Source organism: Emys orbicularis, chromosome 22, assembly GCF_028017835.1.
Source record: "Emys orbicularis isolate rEmyOrb1 chromosome 22, rEmyOrb1.hap1, whole genome shotgun sequence".
NCBI lineage: Eukaryota > Metazoa > Chordata > Testudines > Emydidae > Emys > Emys orbicularis.
The window spans coordinates 6,372,681-6,390,960 of NC_088704.1; the positions used below are offsets into that span (position 1 = coordinate 6,372,681).

The 18,280-nt window shown below is 64.0% G+C and overlaps 1 protein-coding gene across 1 annotated transcript in view; it reads right to left on the minus strand.

The window, feature by feature from the left end:
* Window positions 1-14,425, minus strand: part of LOC135893490 (anoctamin-7-like) — a 28,367-nt gene extending 13,942 nt beyond the window's left edge. The window contains exons 1-13 of the mRNA XM_065421320.1: window positions 14,294-14,425; window positions 11,752-11,851; window positions 10,604-10,788; window positions 9,416-9,523; window positions 9,012-9,148; window positions 6,770-6,827; window positions 6,032-6,142; window positions 5,196-5,361; window positions 4,445-4,535; window positions 3,209-3,305; window positions 2,702-2,845; window positions 1,331-1,468; window positions 213-311 (exon numbers count right to left, since the gene is read on the minus strand). Of these exons, the coding sequence (XP_065277392.1) occupies window positions 213-311; window positions 1,331-1,468; window positions 2,702-2,845; window positions 3,209-3,305; window positions 4,445-4,535; window positions 5,196-5,361; window positions 6,032-6,142; window positions 6,770-6,827; window positions 9,012-9,148; window positions 9,416-9,523; window positions 10,604-10,788; window positions 11,752-11,851; window positions 14,294-14,425 (1,566 nt within the window). The remainder of the gene's footprint in view (window positions 1-212; window positions 312-1,330; window positions 1,469-2,701; window positions 2,846-3,208; window positions 3,306-4,444; window positions 4,536-5,195; window positions 5,362-6,031; window positions 6,143-6,769; window positions 6,828-9,011; window positions 9,149-9,415; window positions 9,524-10,603; window positions 10,789-11,751; window positions 11,852-14,293) is intronic.
* Window positions 14,426-18,280: the final 3,855 nt, after the last annotated feature.

Sequence of the window (18,280 nt, forward strand, 5' to 3'; positions counted from 1 at the left end):
GGCTCCTCTCCAGCGGCTGCACAGAGCTGGCCAGAGCCCCACCATTCACAGCCGTAGGAGCTGCCGTCAGCCAACATGCCCTCCCTAGCCAGGTGCCCAGCAGCTGACTGACAGCGCGGGGTCCAAGCAGGGTCCGTCACCCCAAGCACAGCCGGACCCCAGGGCTGTCCGGGAGGGGGGAGCTCTGAGTCCCCGCAGGGCACAGGACTCACCTGGGTCATGAGAATGGCGTTGCCCGTGTGATACATCACCACGCTGACGATGCCCCGGTACATGATCACGGAGACCAGGAAGATCATCACCACGCACAGCTGGAAGGGGGCAAGGGGAAGCCCAGGCATAAGCAGCGGGAGGTGGGTGGCCTGGCGCTGAACTTGGGGAGCGGACGGCAGGCGGAGCAGGGAGCGCCCCCAGCTGGACTGCTCCACCGTGCCAGCGAGGTGCAGGCTCTGAGCCTCCCGAACTGCCAACGCCCAGCCCCGGCCTGCCCTGGGCTCGATTCTGTCGTGAGGCTGGGAGAAGTGTGGGGTTTCGGGGGCCCGGGGCTGGTGTCAAACACGGGGGAGGTGTTAGCACCCCCATGTGGGTCTCGGCCCAGCTTTGGGGGACACCCTGACACTCCGCCAGGCCCCTTTGCCACACTCCTGGCGGAAGGAGCCCATCCGAGGCAGCTGAAGGAGGACAGACGTCCCGTGGAGACGGGCAGTCCATCCTTCCCACCTGCGCCAGGGGCTCCTTTAATGCAGGGCATCTGGAGAGTGACCCCTGCTGGGGGAAGCTGGAAGTGACACCAGACCCAGGCGCTGTCCATTCTAATCACCGCCATTCTCTTTGCCACACCTGTTAACGATCAAAGCCCAAACTGTGGGGCCTCCCTCGCAACGCGCCCATGCTTCCCAGCTCCGCCGGGGTCACTGCACGCTACGCTGGGGGGGATCGGGGCGGGATAGGGAGCTCTGCGTGCCTAAGCTGCCCCAGGCCAGTGGGGATTAAATTCACTACCACCACGTGGTGGCCATTGCGCTGGCTGGCATGAGATGAGTTTGCTGGGTCTCAGTCCCAGCCAGAGAGGAAGGCTGGCCTGGGACAAGGCCCGGCTAGGAGGCAGCAGAGCACGTTCAGAGCCAGAAGTCTGAGCTCCTGCTAGCAGGAGAGGAGGGAAAAAGACTGGGGACGGGAATTGCCATCGGCACTTTCCTCGCCCTGCTCCGGGGCCTACGAGTTTGATCCCCAGCCAGATGGTTCAAAGAACAGGGCAGTGTCCCGCCCGGGCATGTCTCCACCTCTCCCGGGCAGGGGATGTCAGCCCAGGCCACGCCCTCCTCCTTACCATGATGACAATGGCCATGGAGCCCGTCAGGACGCGAGAGAGGCGGTCCCGCTTGGGGAAGTATGGCTCCTTCAGCCCCGTGATGGGGTTCTGCTCCATCCGCGGGGCCATGGCAGCGAACTCGGGCCTGGGCCGCTCCTGCAGGAGGGGAAACGGAGCCAGAGGGGGGTTTAGCCCCCGGTCGCCTGGCATGACTGGTGTGGTTCCCCCTACAGGCTCTGCTGGACAGCTGGGCATCCGCGGGCGTGCCCAGACCCTGCAACCCCCTGGACAAACCTTGCTGAGTTAAGTGTAAGTATCGTGGGAGTTCCCAGCGTTACGACCGCCGGTGTTCGTGTCCTATTGTGGGAGGGCAAGTGACTGCTTTTCGGGGGAAACGGGGCTGATGCAAAGGCTGGGAAGCTCACGTGCTTCAGAGAACACTGTAAAAACAAGGGGCCAGACACGCTGAAGTCGTTTCCCCAGGAAATCTCTAGGGGGCGGCACCTACTCTGCAAGCTCTCCTTTCGGCGCATCGCCCTGCGCATCGCAGAGACCCAGAGAGGCTAAAGGGGGGACTCACACTCGGGGGATGCTAGATCTGAGCACAAGCGGCGTGGAAATTGGGAGCCCAGGAGAACCCCCTGGGTGGGGCTGAAGGCCTGATCACCAGCCAGAGCCCTGGTTCGAGTGGGGTGAGCTCTGCTCAGCTGTTTAGCACGTGTGCAGGTTCCTTTATTGGTTAATACATTTTCTCAGCAATGCTTTTGCCGTACGAATCCATGTGCTTCCTGAGGGAGAGCTGGGTGGCGCCGTATAACTGCCGGCAATGCGCCGTTTGCAGCCTCTGGAGAGAAAGCAAAGTGCCAACACTGGCCACCCGCCAGCCTGCTTTTCTGGGCAATAGCACAGCATAAGCGGGGGGCTTCACAGCCTGGAAATACCCCGGGCAGCAGGGAGAGAGACGCGGGTCTCCACCCAAGAGAGGGGACAGCTGGGGAGGAGAAGGGTGGGGGCCCTTGGTGGGCTATTGAGGGGGATACAGGTTCAGGCGCCACGAATGGTGCCACCTGCCAACCCAGTGCCACCGCTGGGGGAGTCGGTGCATCGCTGCGCTCGGCCCTGCTCCCGTGTCCGGGATTGGCACCAGTTAATGGTTGGAGGCCTGAAGAGAGAGTCTCCTTAAACTCCTCTTGTCTGTGCCTGTGCTTTGGGGCAGGAGGTCTCGTTCCCTGCAGGGGGAGGCATGTATCTGGCCACAGCCCCCTCTGGCCTCAGGGAGGAGAGGGAAGGATCCCCGACACGCACACCTGCACCCATCCTGGCCAGCGAGGTGGCCTACGGCAGATGGGCAGAGCCAGCCGCGGTGGATGGACGGTCATGGGAACCCACCTCCTCCTCTTGGAAGTCCATGCAGTCCCAGTGGTGAGCCAGCGTGGCGCTTTTCCTCTTCCAGTACTCCAGGAAGGTCACGGCCCAGAAGGACATGAAGACGCTGAAGAAAACGGTCCCGGGGTGATCAAACAGGTACCCGACCTGCAGGGGCACAGAGCAGAGGGGCCACACGGCCTCTTCACCAGACACAGAAGCCCTTTTCCCCTGCACAGGCATTTACATCTTCACCGCCTCCATCTCACACCTCTAGCATTGCTCCCTACAGCGCCCCCTACTGGGAGATGCTGGGACTGGAGTAGCCAGGGGCTCCCCTACAGTCAGAGCTCCCCCACTCCCCCCCAGCACAGCTCTGAGCAGCACCAGCAGGGGGAGCTCCAAGGCTTTGTGGGCGTCTGTGCAGGGAAAACCCCAAACGTGGGGATTTCTCACTGCATCGAGCCGGGCCCCCGTGGGCAGCAGGGTCTGGGCCCTGCCTGCATCGGCCCCCAAGCAGCCTTCCCTTACCTTAGCCATGGGGCAGATCTCCGAGATGTTCCAGGTCTCACACGTGTCGCAGAGCGGACACATGAGGAACTGGCCTCCGCTCTCGCAGATCTCCTGCCTGGGGGGAGCGAGCACAGGGCTGGGTTAGCGGGGCACGGCTCCTCAGGAGAAACACAGGGCTAGCACTTCACCAACCCCACACCCACTGCATACACGCACACACATGCACAGGTCCTCACACGCACCGCCACATGTGCACACACATGTACACATACCAGCACATGCATGTGTCTGCTTCATCCCAGAGAGCCACCCGTCCATCCATCTGTCCATCCATCCACCCACCCATCCATCATCCACCCACCCATCCATCTATCCATCCAGCCATTCACACACACACCCGTCCATCCACCCGTCCATCATCCATCCACCCACCCACCCATCTATCTATCCAGCCAGCCATTCACACACACACACCCGTCCATCCACCCGTCCATCATCCATCCACCCATCCATCCCTCCATCCATCTATCTATCCACCCACCCACCCCTCCAGCCATTCACACACCCACACCCGTCCATCCATCTGTCCATCCATCCGTCTATCTATCCAGCCAGCCATTCACACACACACTCGTCCATCCACCCATCCATCCCTCTACCCATCCATCCCTCAGCCCACCCACCCATCTATCCACCCACCCCTCCAGCCATTCACACACCCACACCCGTCCAACCCTCCATCCACCCAGCCGTCCATCCCTCCATCCACCCACCTGTCCATCCCTCCACACACCCACCCATCCAGTCATCCATCTGCTCAACTACCTATCATCTCCCCACCCGCCATCCAACAACCTATAATCCCCTCTCCCACCCACCCTTCTATCTAGTCACCACATATCAAAGCACCTCCCTGTGTCGCCCCCTCCCTCCTTTCTTCTGGCAGCGGTGACCCTGGGGCTTTTGCTAGGCCTGGGAGCGGAGAGTGATGGGAGCTGCTGGAGTAGCCCCTATAGCCCCCCCTCCCCGCACAGGCCCTGCAAGAAGGCAGCACGGGGCCTTCGCAGCTTCCAGGCCGCACACTGCAGTAAGGGCGGCTGGAGGTAGCCTGTGAATTCCTGCGTCTGAGGGCTGGATGTCAGTGGGGGGGGGGGCCTCTGGGGGGGGAGGGAAGGGCAGGATGGCAGCTGTCTTCCTCACACACACCACGTGTCCCCCCCACACATGCTCCCAACCCCAGCCCCACAGACTCACGCTGGCGTGTTGGTTCCCATGGCAACCAGGCCTGCGAGGAAGACCACAGTGCCCACGGCCGCAGCAGGGAGCAGCCAGGCTGTGTAGAAGCCTGCAGAGGGGACGGGCACGTGAGACCAGCCCCTGGAGGAGGGCGACACCAGGCACAGGAGACCCCCTCCCTCCCCTCTCCATCAAGGGTGGGGCACCAAGACTCCTGGGTTCTACCCCTGGGGCTGATGCCCCGTGTGACTTGGGGCAAGTCCCTCCCTCGTCCATGCCTCAGTTTCCTCAGCTGTAAAATGCGGACAATGATCCCGCCCCACCTGGCAGGCTGGGGGCAGGACTAAGGCACTCGCAGACCTTCCCATGGCACCTCACTCGCCCTCTTCCACGCCACGCCCACCCACGCCCCTGTGAAGCAGGAGCACAGGGCACCAGGGCAGCATCCACATGGCACTGCTGGCACTTAGCGGCAGCACCAAGGGAAAGAACCAGGAGACCTGCCCACATGGTCCTGCCCCACGGCCCTTTCCGTACCAGTCAGGGTGCTGGGAGTCTGCCTCTGCCGGCCAGGACACGGAGAGCCCTGGGCGGTGCCACCAGGCAGCACAGGCTGGGTGAGCCCCTGGGGCTCTGTGTGTCCAGCAGGCTCCAGGAAGAATCCCCTGGATCCCCATCCCAGCCCCAAGCTGGCCCCCGGGACACTGCACCGGGGGCGCCAGGGGACGGTTGGGCAGAGGCGGACAGAAGGGAGGAGGTGGGCTCTCACCCAGCCAGGCGAAGTAGATGGCAATCTTCTCCCCGAAGTACTGGCGGATGTGATCCAGTGGCTGGTACCGGTACCAGCAGCCCCACTGGGCCCAGAAGCGGTAGAGGACTTGGCGAGGGTTCAGGGCTTCATCGGGGACCTCAGACTCAGGCGTCTCGAAGGGGCCCTGGGTCAAGGCAACAGAGAGGGAGACGGGTCGGCCACCTGCACAGCAAGGGGCGACCGCGGATGGGGCAGGGTCTCTGCGGTGCCCAGGGGCAGGGCTGCCAACGGCTGTCTGGGACCCCCGCCTAGTGCCAGCTGAATGGCTGCTGTGACCAACCAGGACCTGCAGAACCAGCAGCTGCCCCCCAGTACCCCCCATATCCCAGCTCCGGAGGGACTTTTCTCTCCCAGGCCCCCCATATCCCAGTTCCGGAGAGATGTCTCTCTCCCAGGCCCCCCCCCATCCCAGCTCCAGAGGAACGTCTCTCTCCCAGGCCCCCCCCCCATCCCAGCTCCAGAGGAACGTCTCTCTCCCAGGCCCCCCCATATCCCAGCTCCGGAGAGATGTCTCTCTCCCAGGCCCTCCCCCCATCCCAGCTCCGGAAGGACATCTCTCTCCCAGGCCCCCCCACCCCATCCCAGCTCCAGAGGAACGTCTCTCTCCCAGGCCCCCCCCCCATCCCAGCTCCAGAGGAACGTCTCTCTCCCAGGCCCCCCCATATCCCAGCTCCGGAGAGATGTCTCTCTCCCAGGCCCTCCCCCCATCCCAGCTCCGGAAGGACATCTCTCTCCCAGGCCCCCCCACCCCATCCCAGCTCCGGAGGGACAGCAGCCCACCGGACGAACCCTACCTCATGCAGCGGGAAGGCAGCGGCGTACACCCGCTCGTTCAACAGCCAGTTGATCCCGATCTCGGCGCGTTTCCGCTTCCCGTAGACGGTGCGAGCCAGGATCTCATAGACCTGCCGACCCGAGGGGTGCGGCGCCGTCAGCAAAGTCCATCCTCGCCGGGATTCGCGCGGAGCAGGAACCCAGCAAGCCCCAGCTGGGCGCAGCCCTGTGGAGCTCACACCCCTGGACCTTGCACCAGAGCCTTGGGACACTAACGGGAGCCTTTTCATTGACCTATCTGGCCCAGCCCCCAGGGCAGGAGCTGCCCGTGGCTCTGATGCCCCCACATTCCCCTTGGCCCGTGCTAGTTGCAGGGCAGAGGGAGCCTTCCTGACCCTTCCCCAGGCAATCAGCCGTGCCCTGGAGCCTGAGATTGGATTTGAACACACATCGCTGGTTCTAGCGTTTCCCACCAGCTGTGGGGCCCGCGGAGGCTGAAGCACAGAGCTGGGCCCGAAGCCATGAAGGGGGAATCTGAGTTGGGGTTTCCACACAGGGAGGCTGGATCTGGGGGGTTAAATCAGCCCATTAGAGAGCTGGGGGATTTCGATCTGGCCTCCCGCCACGTGATGGGTCCGTGGAGCTGCCTCTAGGGCAACGGGGTTAATTACGGACCCGGGCAGAGCACGGCTGGGGCAGAGCAGTGCTGGGAGGGGGCCAGGCCCCTGAGGTCCCCAGGCTCCCCCCACCCTACTTACGATGCGATGTCTCTGCGTGTTGCTGAAGTAGGAGTCCCGGGAGTCGCTGCCCAGGAACCTGTGGGGGATAAACAACAAACAGCCCCGCTGCGGTCGGGCCAGGGGAGGGGAGAGCAAGGACGGTGCTGCCTGGCGGGCTTGGTCCCTGGGCCTGGGGTCCCCGCCGCCTAGGCCTGCCAGGCGTCCGGTTTTCGACGGGAACGTCCAGTTGAAAAGGGAAACTGGCAGCGTCCGGTCAGCACAGCTGACTGGGCACTCAAAGTCCAGTTACCTGCAGTAACCAGCCTCTGCCACTGGGGGGTGGGAAGAGCAGCAGCTGCTGCTGGAGCCTGGAGGAGCAAGAACTGGCTTCAAAGCAGGTACCAGCACCGTCCGGGGTGGGGGGGTGTTAACCTCTCTGCCCCACACACCCCGCTGTGCCCCCATTTCCGCAGCCCTTCACTCCAGGGACCCCCCACCCCACCCCGCTGTGCCCCGATTTCCCTACTCCAGCCCCTTGCCCTGGGGACTGACCCCTGCCGTGCCCCGATTTCCCCAGCCCCTCACTCCAGGGACCCCCCTCCCCATCCCGCCGTGCCCCGATTTCCCCAGCCCCTCACTCCAGGGACCCCCTCTCCCCGCCCCGCTGTGCCCCCATTTCCGCAGCCCCTCACTCCAGGGACCCCCTCCCCACCCTGCTGTGCCCCCATTTCCCTACTCCAGCCCCTTGCCCTGGGGACTGACCCCTGCTGTGCCCCCCTGTGCCCCCATTTCCCCAGCCCCTCACTCCAGGGACCCCCCTCCCTGCTCCGCTGTGCCCCGATTGGGCAGGCTCCGCCTCAGCTCCTCCCAGCCCGGCTCTGCAGACAGCAGTTGAGTCCCAGGGGAGGGGGAGCGAGCAATGGGGGCAGGGGTGGAGAGCGAGTGACGGGGGGGCACACTATGGGGGGGGCTCAAAGGAAGAGGTGGGGCAGGGGCAGGGCCTCGGGGAAGGGGCGGGGCAGGGGTGTTCGGTTTTCAGAGATTAGAAATTAGCAACGCCTCCAGCAGCGCCAGGGCTGAGCTGGGAGCCATGAACTCAGGGGGCCCTGCGAGGTGTTGGCCTTGCTCCAGTGCCCTCGAGAGGGTCACGCGGCAACGCCCGGTCTCATCCGTGCAGGGGTTTATTCCAGGCCCGTCACCGGGTATCTGAGCACGTTCCCGAGGGCGGGAGGTGCCATGAGTAGCAGGAAGGGTGGCCCAGGGGTCAGGGCGGCAGCCTGGGACTCGGGAGGCCTGGGTTCAAATCCCTGCTCTGCCACAGACTCCCTGTGTGATCCTGGGCATGTCCCTCAGTGTCTCTGGGCTCCTGGCCTGACAGGGCTGCCAACTCCGGCCAGGCTCCCAGGGGACGAGGCTGAACCCAGTCAAGACAGGGAACTGCTCAGATACTGTGGTAATGGGCCCGGGGCCAAGAACCTGTGAGTCACCCAGCCCCCGACGGGACGGTCCACTCCTGACCCTCCCAGGTAGCCCGAAGGGTGACACACAGCAGGGAAAGGAGCCTCAAGGGGAGCAGCTGGGCATGAGACGGCAGGACCAGGCCAGCACGTGCTGAGTGGTGGGCAACGGCTGCACGGGGCAGCCGCTGCCTCTGAAAGCCCTTCCAGTCGCCTGCCCGAGTGGCATCGTCAGCTGGTTAAAAGCCTCTCTGGCGGCTTCCCTGCACAACCAGCCCAGGAGGGGAGAGCTGGAGTTAATTTCCTGGCAATGCTTCCACCCTCTTTCCCCTTCCCCCGTGCCCCCCCCCCCCATTGAAATTCAGGCTGGGATCTGCCCACCCCCTGGGTTACTTGACTCCAAACCCAGCTGCATCAAGGGCTGGAAAATCTCTTCCACTGAGATGGGCACCAGAGATGGATTGTTCTCGCCATCCCACTGCGGCACGACAGACAGTCAGCGCTCAGAGCAGGCCTGGGGGTCAGGGCTCAGGTGCATCAGCATAGCTGGGGGGCAGCACCGGGGGTGGGGCCGATGGGCAGGAAAGAGCCCATGTGGCTCGGCACATAACTATACAATGGTATCAGTCTGGCGCAGGGGGGCTGCGGGTCGGGATTGAGGGGCACCGGCAGAGCAGTTGTGGGGGAAGCTATCGATTGTATGAACACCACATTCACCCACCAGCAGGTGCCTGGCGAGTTACCCGCACCGCATTGCTGGACAGGAACTCGCGGGCATCAGGGGGGGTTCCGGCTGCCCCCTCCCCTCCCCCGCCCAGACTCACTTGTCCAGCTTGGACCTGCGGAAGGCGCAGGTGTAATAGTCGGCGGGCTTGTTGGGGACGTGCTGCTGCAGGGCGTTGGGGATGCAGAGCCACTGCAGGACCTCGGCGGAGCTGTTCCGGTCCGGGTTGGGCTGGGCCTGCGGTCGGCAGAGAGAGCGTCAGGGCAGGGGGCGGTCAGGGGAACCTCCCAGACCGACAGTTGCCTCCGGGCGGAGATGGGGTCAGTCCCCCCACTACTTCCTACACACAGGGGGGCCTAGCAGAGCTGGGGGGGCTGGGCTAGCAGGGGGCTGGCGGGTCGGGGTTGAGGGGGGCTGGCAGAGCTGGGTGGGAGGCACCCTCCCCCAGCAAAGGGCAATGGGGGGCCTGGAGGGAGAGACCCCGCCCCACCGGGGCACACAGACCTGCAGGGGTGCTCGCATGCACAGCTCCTCGGCGTAGTACACCAGCACGTCCCACGGGGCGCTCAGCTTCAGGTAGTGGATGGTCTTCCGCTCGCTCAGTGTCTCCTCCTGGGGGGGAAGCAGGAGGGGGCTGAACACGGAGCCCCCAGGGGGGCAGAGCTGCCATGTGCCAGCGTCCAGGGGCAGCTCCAGGCCAGGGCCTATAGGGCAGGGATGGGACACACAGCCCTGGGGTCAGGCAGGGGACAGCCGCCTTCTCCCTGACTGCTGCGTCCTGGGGCCAGCAAGGCCTCGAGATCCTCCCAATGCACCGTCACCCCAATCAGCCGCAGCCAGGCCTGGCTGGAGCCGGGAGGGACGTGGTGGAGGGCCTGGGGGGGATGGGATGCAGCAGGGGCCTGGACCCAGTGGGGGAGGGATGGAGTGGGGGGCTGGGGCTCGGAGGGGGGGACACTGCGGGGGATCAGGCCTGGAGAGGGGAGGGCCATGGCGGGGGCCTGGGGCCCGTAGGTGGAGGGACATGCCAGGGGCCTTGAGTTGCCAGGCGGAACGCCCAGCCACAAAGGGACCCTGGTGACTCCAGTCAGCGGCGCAGCAGGGGCCCGGGGCTAAGGCAGGCTCCCAGGTCCCTGCGGCTCCTAGGCACATGGGCGGCCAGGGAGGCTCCGCGTGCTGTCCCCGCCCCTAGTGCTGGCTCTGCAGCTCCCATTGGCTGGGAACCACGATGAACCCTGCAGCCCCCTCCCGCACCCAAACTCCCTCCCACAGCCTGCACCCCAACCCCCTGCCCCAGCCCAGAGCCCCCTCCTGCACCCCAAACCCCTCATCCCCAGCCCAAAGCCTGCACCCCCAGCCAGAGTCCTCAACTCCCCCCCCCGCACCCCAACCCCCTGCCCCAGCCCGGTGAAAGTGAATGACGATGGGAGAGAGCAAGCGATGGAGGGAGGGGGGATGGCGAGAGGGGGCGGGGCCTTGGAGAAGGGGTGGGGCATGGGTGGGGCCTCGGAGAAGGGGCAAGGATGTTGGGTTTTGTGTGATTAGAAAGTTGGCAACCCGACGTGGCAGGGGCCTGGGGGGAGGGACATGGCGGGGACCTGGGGCCCGGGGCCCAGGAGGGAGGAGGGATGCGGCGGGACCAGAGGGGGGAGGCACATGGCAGGGGCCCACGGTATAAGTCTCTCCTCTCACCTTCTCCATCAGCAGCCCGGCATTTCTCAGGTTGTTGAGGAACTTCCTCTTCCAGTGCTCGTGGTGCCCGCGTGGCCGGTCGTCTCTGGCCTCAGGGGCTGCCTCCCTGCTGCCCTCGTGGGAAGCCAGCTTCCCCCTCCTCTTCTTCGGGGGGCGCCTCTTCTCCTCCCAGACCAGCACAAAGTCTGCGGGGGCAAAGGGGAGGGGGCTGCGGTCCGGCCCTGCAGCGGTCCAGGGGCTGGGAGCCTCTCGCAGGGCCAGGGAGCAGCAGAGAAACTCACCGGGATAATAAAGCACCCAGACCACGCACAGGGAGACGGGGGGGACAGCAGTCCTAGGGCCCCTAGAGTGTGGGTGGGGGGCCACACACGCCACCACCGCCCCCTGCTGGAGGGAACATCAGCCCCGCTCTGGCACATGCAGCCCACCAGCTGGGGCGCCTCACCGCTAGCCTCAGCGGAGATTCCCCGGGCACTGCAGCGGGCGTGGCCTCGGGCACTGCAGCAGGACGCCCGCAGGCTGTGTAAGCTGGCGAACAGGAAGCCCCTGCAGCCGCAGCCCACAGGTGTGAGCAGGGCACTGGGGAGGGAGGGAGCATCATTAACAGAGCCGAGCAAGGGGCTTTGGGTCATTTCATGACTGCTCTAGACAATGTCCGTTAGCCAATGGAACCCTCTGCCACATGATGCTGCCGAGGAAAAGAGATTTAGGGAGCATATGTTCGCAGAGCAAGGAGGGTCATGGGGCTGGGATGCAGGAGATGGAGGGTCACTTCTTGGCTCCGCTACTGACCCCCTGGGTGTCCTTGGGAGAGTCACTTGCTCTTTGTGCCTCTGTCTGGGGCAACGAGCATCTCTGTGCCCAGCCCCCAGAACAGCCCGGGAGGCCCATTGGCAGTTGGCACAATGCAAAAGAGCTCCAAGGCTGCTCTAGGGCAGACTGCAGAGGGCAATGACGTAGGATGGCTTAGAGACACCCGGGTCCCCGTCCTGGGCTGCACCGGGCCCGGCTCACACAGCCAGAGAGGGCCCTGCGTGGGTCCATGCCTGCGGGGCTATTCGGAGAGCCTGGGCTGGCAGCGAGCGCTCCTCCCAGACAGGGGGCCCGGGGAGCTGCCGAGGTACAGGCCAGGGCAAGGGGGCGCTCACCGATCTTGGTTTGCCCATCTCGGAAGTAGTTGCCCCTGAGGTTGGGGCTGTAGCCTTCGTCACCGTGCACGTCGACGGGATCGTCCTCTTCCTCTTCATCCTGCGGCCAGGAAACAAACGAGACAGAGGGGCAGGGGAGGAGTGATGGGATCAGAGAAGAACCATGCGGCTCCCGCGCCCCGGGCCAGCTTCGGCCCCGTGCCCAAGCTCAGATTCGTTTTGTCCGTGTGGGGGAGCTGGGGAACGTTTCAGTGCTCAGGAAACTGAGAAGAGGAACCTAGAGCCAGATGGGCTGCTTCACCCCACAGCCCTGCCGGTGCCCCTCAGTCCCAACCCGCAGCCCCCCACTATCCCAGCCCTGGGCTCACACACACACAGCCCTGCAAGTGCCCCTCAATCCTGACCTGCAGCCCCCCGCTATTCCAGCCCTGGGCTCCCCCACAGCCCTGCCAGTGCCCCTCAGTCCTGACCCGCAGACCCCCACTATCCCAGCCCTGGGCTCACCCCTCTCCCCCCCACCCATAGCCCTGCCGGTGGTCCTCAGTCCCGACCCGCAGCCCCCAGCTATCCCAGCCCTGGGCTCCCCCACAGCCCTGCCGGTGCCCCTCAGTCCCGACCCGCAGCCCCCAGCTATCCCAGCCCTAGGCTCCCCCACAGCCCTGCCGGTGCCCCTCAGTCCCGACCCGCAGCCCCCAGCTATCCCAGCCCTGGGCTCACCCCTCAGCCCCCCCCCCACAGCCCTGACCTGCAGCCCCCCACTATCCCAGCCCTGGGCTCACCCCTCACCCCCCCCCCACAGCCCCGACCCGCAGCCCCCTGCTATCCCAGCCCTGGGCTCACCCCCCCCCCACAGCCCTGCTGGTGCCCCTCAGTCCTGACCTGCAGCCCCCAGCTATCCCAGCCCCCGACTCCCCGCGGCCACGGTTCTGCAGATGCGCTACAGAACACCAGCTATCCTGAAGGCCAAACCTTCGCCTCACTTACCGCTCTGGGCCTGTTCTGAGCCCCCCCCGACTCCATTAGCTCCAGGAGAAACCAGACCCAGAACGAGCTGCAAGGACCCCCCCAGCTCTCTCCTCCTCTAACCCCCACTCCTGCCCGTTAAGCCAGGCCAGTGGCTGAAACGGCCCCAGTAACTGACCGTGGGAGCTTTGCACAGGCCTCGCCCAGAGCAGCAGCAGACTCGGCCTAGACTCAGAGCCGCGGTTCTTGGCCTATTAACCATTGTGGGCTGCAGCCACCCAACACAGACACGACCTGTACGCCCTGAGGATGGGACCCGGGCTGCAGCTGGTGCTGATGGGGCTGAGAACCGCTGGCCTAGAGAGGGGCCCGAGCTGGGACTAGAAACCCACCTGCACCAGGCCAGCGGCCGGGCTGGGCCTCTGCGTCTGGAATGACGGAGGGGAAGGGGAGGGTTGGATTACGGGGGGTTGGGCAGCTCCCCTCTGCCCCCCGCACTCCTGACGGGATTCTCTCATGAAGGCGGGTCCCAGAGGTCGGGGACATGGGAAGAGCCGCAGTTTGTGAAATGGACGAACTCCCTCCACCCCACCCCCTAGAACTCAGCACCACCAAGGGCGTCGCCCCTGGAAAGGGGGACTTGGGGGGACGACGGGAGGGCTGGAATAGAACCCGCTGGAAAAGCAGCATTTCCAGCTGTGGCAAAGCAGGGAGGATGGGACTGATGCCAGGGTGGCAGATGCCCCGGGGAAGCCCGTCTGGTAGCCTGGGGGCTGCCCCCACAGCTGACTCAGCTGCTGCACTGCAGTGGGGGGGGAGGCCGGCGGCGTGGGAGTCCCGGCCAGGCGAGGCTGGAAAACGGGCGGGGCCGTTTCGCTGCCCTCCAGATGGGCACTGCGGGGCGCGAGCTGATTCTGTTGGAGCTCCCAGTCTTTAGCTGGAGCAGAGGCTCCTTGGGGTTTGTCGGTCTCAGCTTAGTCTTTCGCCAGCGTTGGGCTCCGGCCAGGAAACGATACACGCTTTGGCCAGTGGCGCCTGGCACTGGGAGAGCTTGGGGTGGGTGGGGTGGGGCGGGGCTGCAGACTGGGACGGCGGGATGTTGGCAGAGCGGTGGGTTGGGGGCACAGAGCCGGAGTAGCAGGGGATTTTCACAAAGCAAATCCACCCGGTTTTCTCCACACCTGACCGTGTTCCGCCGGGGGGCGTGGGGGCTGGGCTGCGTGGGCATCGGATACCAGGTGTTTTTCTCACGAGCGCAGGCAAGATTTTTTAAAACACGGACGAAACCAACTGCACTGCCCACCTCTCCCTGCCGTGGAACACCTGAGAATACCCCTCCCCCAATCACAACCAGCCCCCTAGCCTGGCAAACACCCCCAATCGCCACCACGAGCCACGCTGCCAGGGCAAGGCCGGGGTGGCTGAGCTCCAGGAACGCCCGGGCCCGATTCTGCTCTCCCACCCTTGACGTCTGCGGCATTCGCTGGGCCTCAGGAAGAGCAGACCCCAGACCCCTCTCTCTGCAGCAGCCCGGCCGGCCCCTGGTAGCCGCTCCCCCCGTGTGCCCCCTCGTACTCACGAAGCCAGCGTAGGGCACCCCGTTGTAGACCGTGCCGGAGGAGCCGCTGGACAGGCGGGAGCGGCTCTTGTCCAGGGCGATGAGCAGGCTGGTGTCCTGAGCGCCTGCCTCCGACCCCTTCTTCCAGATCATGGTGCTGAGTCTGCGATGCCAACCTCAGGACCCTGCTGCCATGGCCCCCCGGGGGACCAGAGCGATAGGACCCAGCAGCGATTGCTACCCCTAAAGGGGAGCCATCGGGGGCCTGGGCTCCAGCCCCAGGGCTGCACTGAGCAGCGTGGGGGGGCCGTGCGGACTCTACTTCAGGAGCCCCTGTTCAAAGCATCCCTGCGCCTGGAGGTGGGTGAGAGGTGATGGCAGCATCGTAATTCCTAGTGAACCAGCAGCTGCGATGGGATCCCCCCCCCCCCCCGCCCTCTGTGCACGCCCCCGCGACGGAGCTGCCAGGGGAACTGGGTCCAGCAGCAGCAGCCGCCGCCTGGCAGTAGCTGGTAATTATAGAGCTCCAATCAGTGCAGGATGTAGGCGCTGCTGCTGGAGGAGGAGACTGGAGTCCTGGGAGATGCGTGCAGGAGAGAGCGTAGATGGATGCAGCTTTTCCATGCCAGGCAGAGAGCAGCGGATGCAGACCTGCTCCGGTGTGGGGCTGAGGTGTCTCTGGGCCCCACATGACACAGCGGGTCAATGGCAGTGAATTGCACGGCAGGGCGGGAAGGGCTGATGTAAGAGAGAATTACACAGCCAAAGGATTAAGGGCTTGTCCCCCTTTTACGTGTGGGAGGCAGCAGCACCTCGTGGTTAGAGCTGCGCGCAACTACTTGGTGCTACAACAGCACCAGCTTGGAACAGCGTCGTCCCCCCGTCCGCACAGGATCCCAAAGCGCTGCACACGCTTGATGAATCAAGCCGCACAACCCCTCTCCCCGGGAGGCAGAATCCTCCCCGCTTCACAGATGGGGAAACCGAGGCACAGAGCGGGCACCCACATTCATGGCAGGAATTGAACTCTGACCTCCTGATTCCCAGGCCAGTGCTCTAATTGCACGGCTATGTGTCTCTCGCTCTAGCCGGGGGCTGGTTACTAGCCCGAAGAGCCACTAAGCTACAAGCCCAGGGGAAGCCAAAAATAAGATTCCCCCCTCCCCCGCAGCAAGGGAATGAATTTTAACCCCCCAGTTCACTTTGCTGCGTTTCTGCCCTTTCTTGACGGTTTTGGCCATTTTGTGCAAGGAAAAGAGACGCGTCGGATTCGGTTTCGGCCGTAGCCACGTCACTGGTGCTTCCAGGCTCTCCTGCGGCAGGTCAGAGCTGCCGTCTGTGAGCCGGTGTTTTAGAAACGCAGCCTCCATCGGAATCCCGGCCCCTGCGCCTTGGGGCTCAGCGGCCGTAATCCTCAGGCCCTTACAAAGCTTGGGCCCAGCCCGGTCAGACAGCAGCGTGGAATGGGGCTCTCTGCAGAGGATGCTATTAGTGGAATGACGTCAGTTACCGTTCTTGCGAGCATCTCTGGCCTCTCAAGACTGCGCAAAGTCCTAGTCCCCAGTGGAAAGAGACATTAAATATTAAAGACGCCTCCATGAAAAACAGAGAGAGAGAGAGAGAGAAGCCTCTGAAACCAAGAGCAGAAGCAGCTGCTTCTAAACCCAGGGAGGGAGAAGCAGAGGAATTTTAGCCTCCCAACAGTGGATGAATGAATCTATTCCCCTTCCCGCGCTCTCGGTCCCCTGTGCCGACGCTCCCCTGCACCTTGAGGAGAAGACATGAACCAGGGTTCGCTTCTGGGCCCTGGCACCACGCACAAGTCTTTGCACCCGGCCCGGGCTCTGCTCGACAGCAAACGAGCTGACGTGCCCACGTGACAGGGAGGCAATGGAAGGCTCCGGGGCGGCACACGGCCGGGAGACACAGAGATCTGCAGCGACCCGCTGGCTGCGAGCGACCCAGGCTGACGATCTCAGTTTGGTGGCCAGGTTGAGCTGGCTTTGGGCCCAACTGAAGAATGAGGTGGCCGCGCTCGGGCCACATCCCGCAGTGTCTGGATAAAAGGCTCCTCCACCTGGTCTGGCTTGGCCTCAGGAGCAGGCCGAGATTGAGGTGCATCGGCAGAGCTGTGCGTGGGGATCCCGGGCTGGACCAGCAGGTGGGGCTCTGGGTTGTGATTCAGGTGCATTGGCACAGCTGGCGAGGGGTCCAGGACTGGAAGAGCAGGGGGGGGTCAGGACTGGCACGGCAGTGGGGGTGGCTGCAGGTTGGGTGCATTGGCAGTGTCTGGGCTCCATCAGCCAAAGGCGAGGGGCAGGGCTCTGATTTTGATCGCTGTGATCACAGCCAGAGCACAAAGGTCCCAGTCAAAGCCATGGCAGCTCTGAGCCAGCTGTTCCTGCGCACGTCGCGTTTCCAGGGCTGCAGGCCTCGGTGGGATCGCACACAGCCGGCTAACTGGGGACACATCCTGCGTCTCTGTCCAACACCCGACAGATCTGTCACCCGTATTCATCACTGCTGCTTCCCTGGCTGCCGAGATACGGGACCAGTGAACAACCTACCCCCCGAGCTGCCACCTCCTGCTACTCTGCTCCCCACTGATGCCACGCAGCGGGCAAAGCACCTGTGATGCACGCCCAGCTCCTCCCCCTGGGAATGATCCCTGGGGTGCCCCAACACCTGGGAAGGATCCGCAGGAGTGGTGGGTGGGCCAAGCTGGCAGGCAGGTGCCAGCACATGGGCAGGATCCAAATTCAGCTCCGGAGCGTCCCAGCCTGGCAGAGGCCACCAAGGCTGGAGGAAAGGCCCCTGGGCTGGAGGGAGGGTGGCCCTGTGCCAGTCCAGCTTCCCCTCTATTGAGACTGGGGGCAGAGGAAGCGTGGCTGCAAGGGAAAGCGCTGCAGAGCCAGGCCTGACTAGGGAGGGACAGAGTAATGGGGAGGGATGGATCCGGAGCGTGGCGGATCCGGAGCGTGGGTTCAGTTCGGATCCTGCTGCCCACGGATCAGCCCCTCCAGTGCTCAGAGAAAGCCCTTTACACACGATTGGCCAGAGCCGCCCGCCCCCCTGGGAAGCACAGAGCATCAGCCCCTGTTCACATATGGGGAAACTGAGGCACGGAGAGGGGAAGTGGCTCGCCCACGTTCAGACAGCAAGTCAGTGGCAGAGCTGGGAACAGAACCAGGAGCCCCCGGCTCCCTGTCTCACTACAAAGCCAGCCTGGCCCCACGTGTCTCGTCCAAATCTCTCCAGTGTGCTCCGTGAGTCTCTCTTGAGGAATGGGGGCCCAGGGGGCTGCTACGACCAGCGCTGGCCAGAACCTGGCAGGACAGAGGGGTCTGAGAAAACAGGAGTCTGGGGACGGTAGCGAACATCCAGGGCCTTGCTGTTTCTGTTAGCAGGAGAAATGGACGATACGGGTCAGGTATTGCTTTGGTGAAATCCTGTTTATTTACACAGTCCTGCTCCCTTGGACACAGGCAGGACCTTTGCTCGGAAAGCCCCAAGTCTGAGCCCTCAATCGGTTCTGTGCTCAAGGAGTGCTGTTTCTCTGCTCCTTCTCCAGGCCACACTCAGGACTGCTTCCCTTACTGTCTGCCAGATTTCTCACCTTACTCGCGCAAACAGCTTGCCAAGCAATACCCCAGCAACTGCGTTCTTACCAGGCTCAGGGAAGCCCCTCAGATCACATGGCTTAACCCTGCTCAGGCTTTGCCACGCAGACCAGTGCCTTGGACAGTAGCCTCCTATTACTTCTAACTATCACTCCATAACAGGGCATTTAATTGCTCCTCCTATTTTGCCTGAGAGAAGGGTATTTAGTGCACACATTGGCTTTAACCAGGCTTGTGATGGGCTTTAGATCAAAGACCTGCTTGATGGCGGCCACTGATTTGAGTGCTCCCAACCTTTAGAGAGAGGTTGGCTTGAGCTTGGCTCCAACTCCCAGCAAAGACTCCTGGGTCGAGGGATCTTCCTTGTCTGCCTCTCATCATGGTCCCA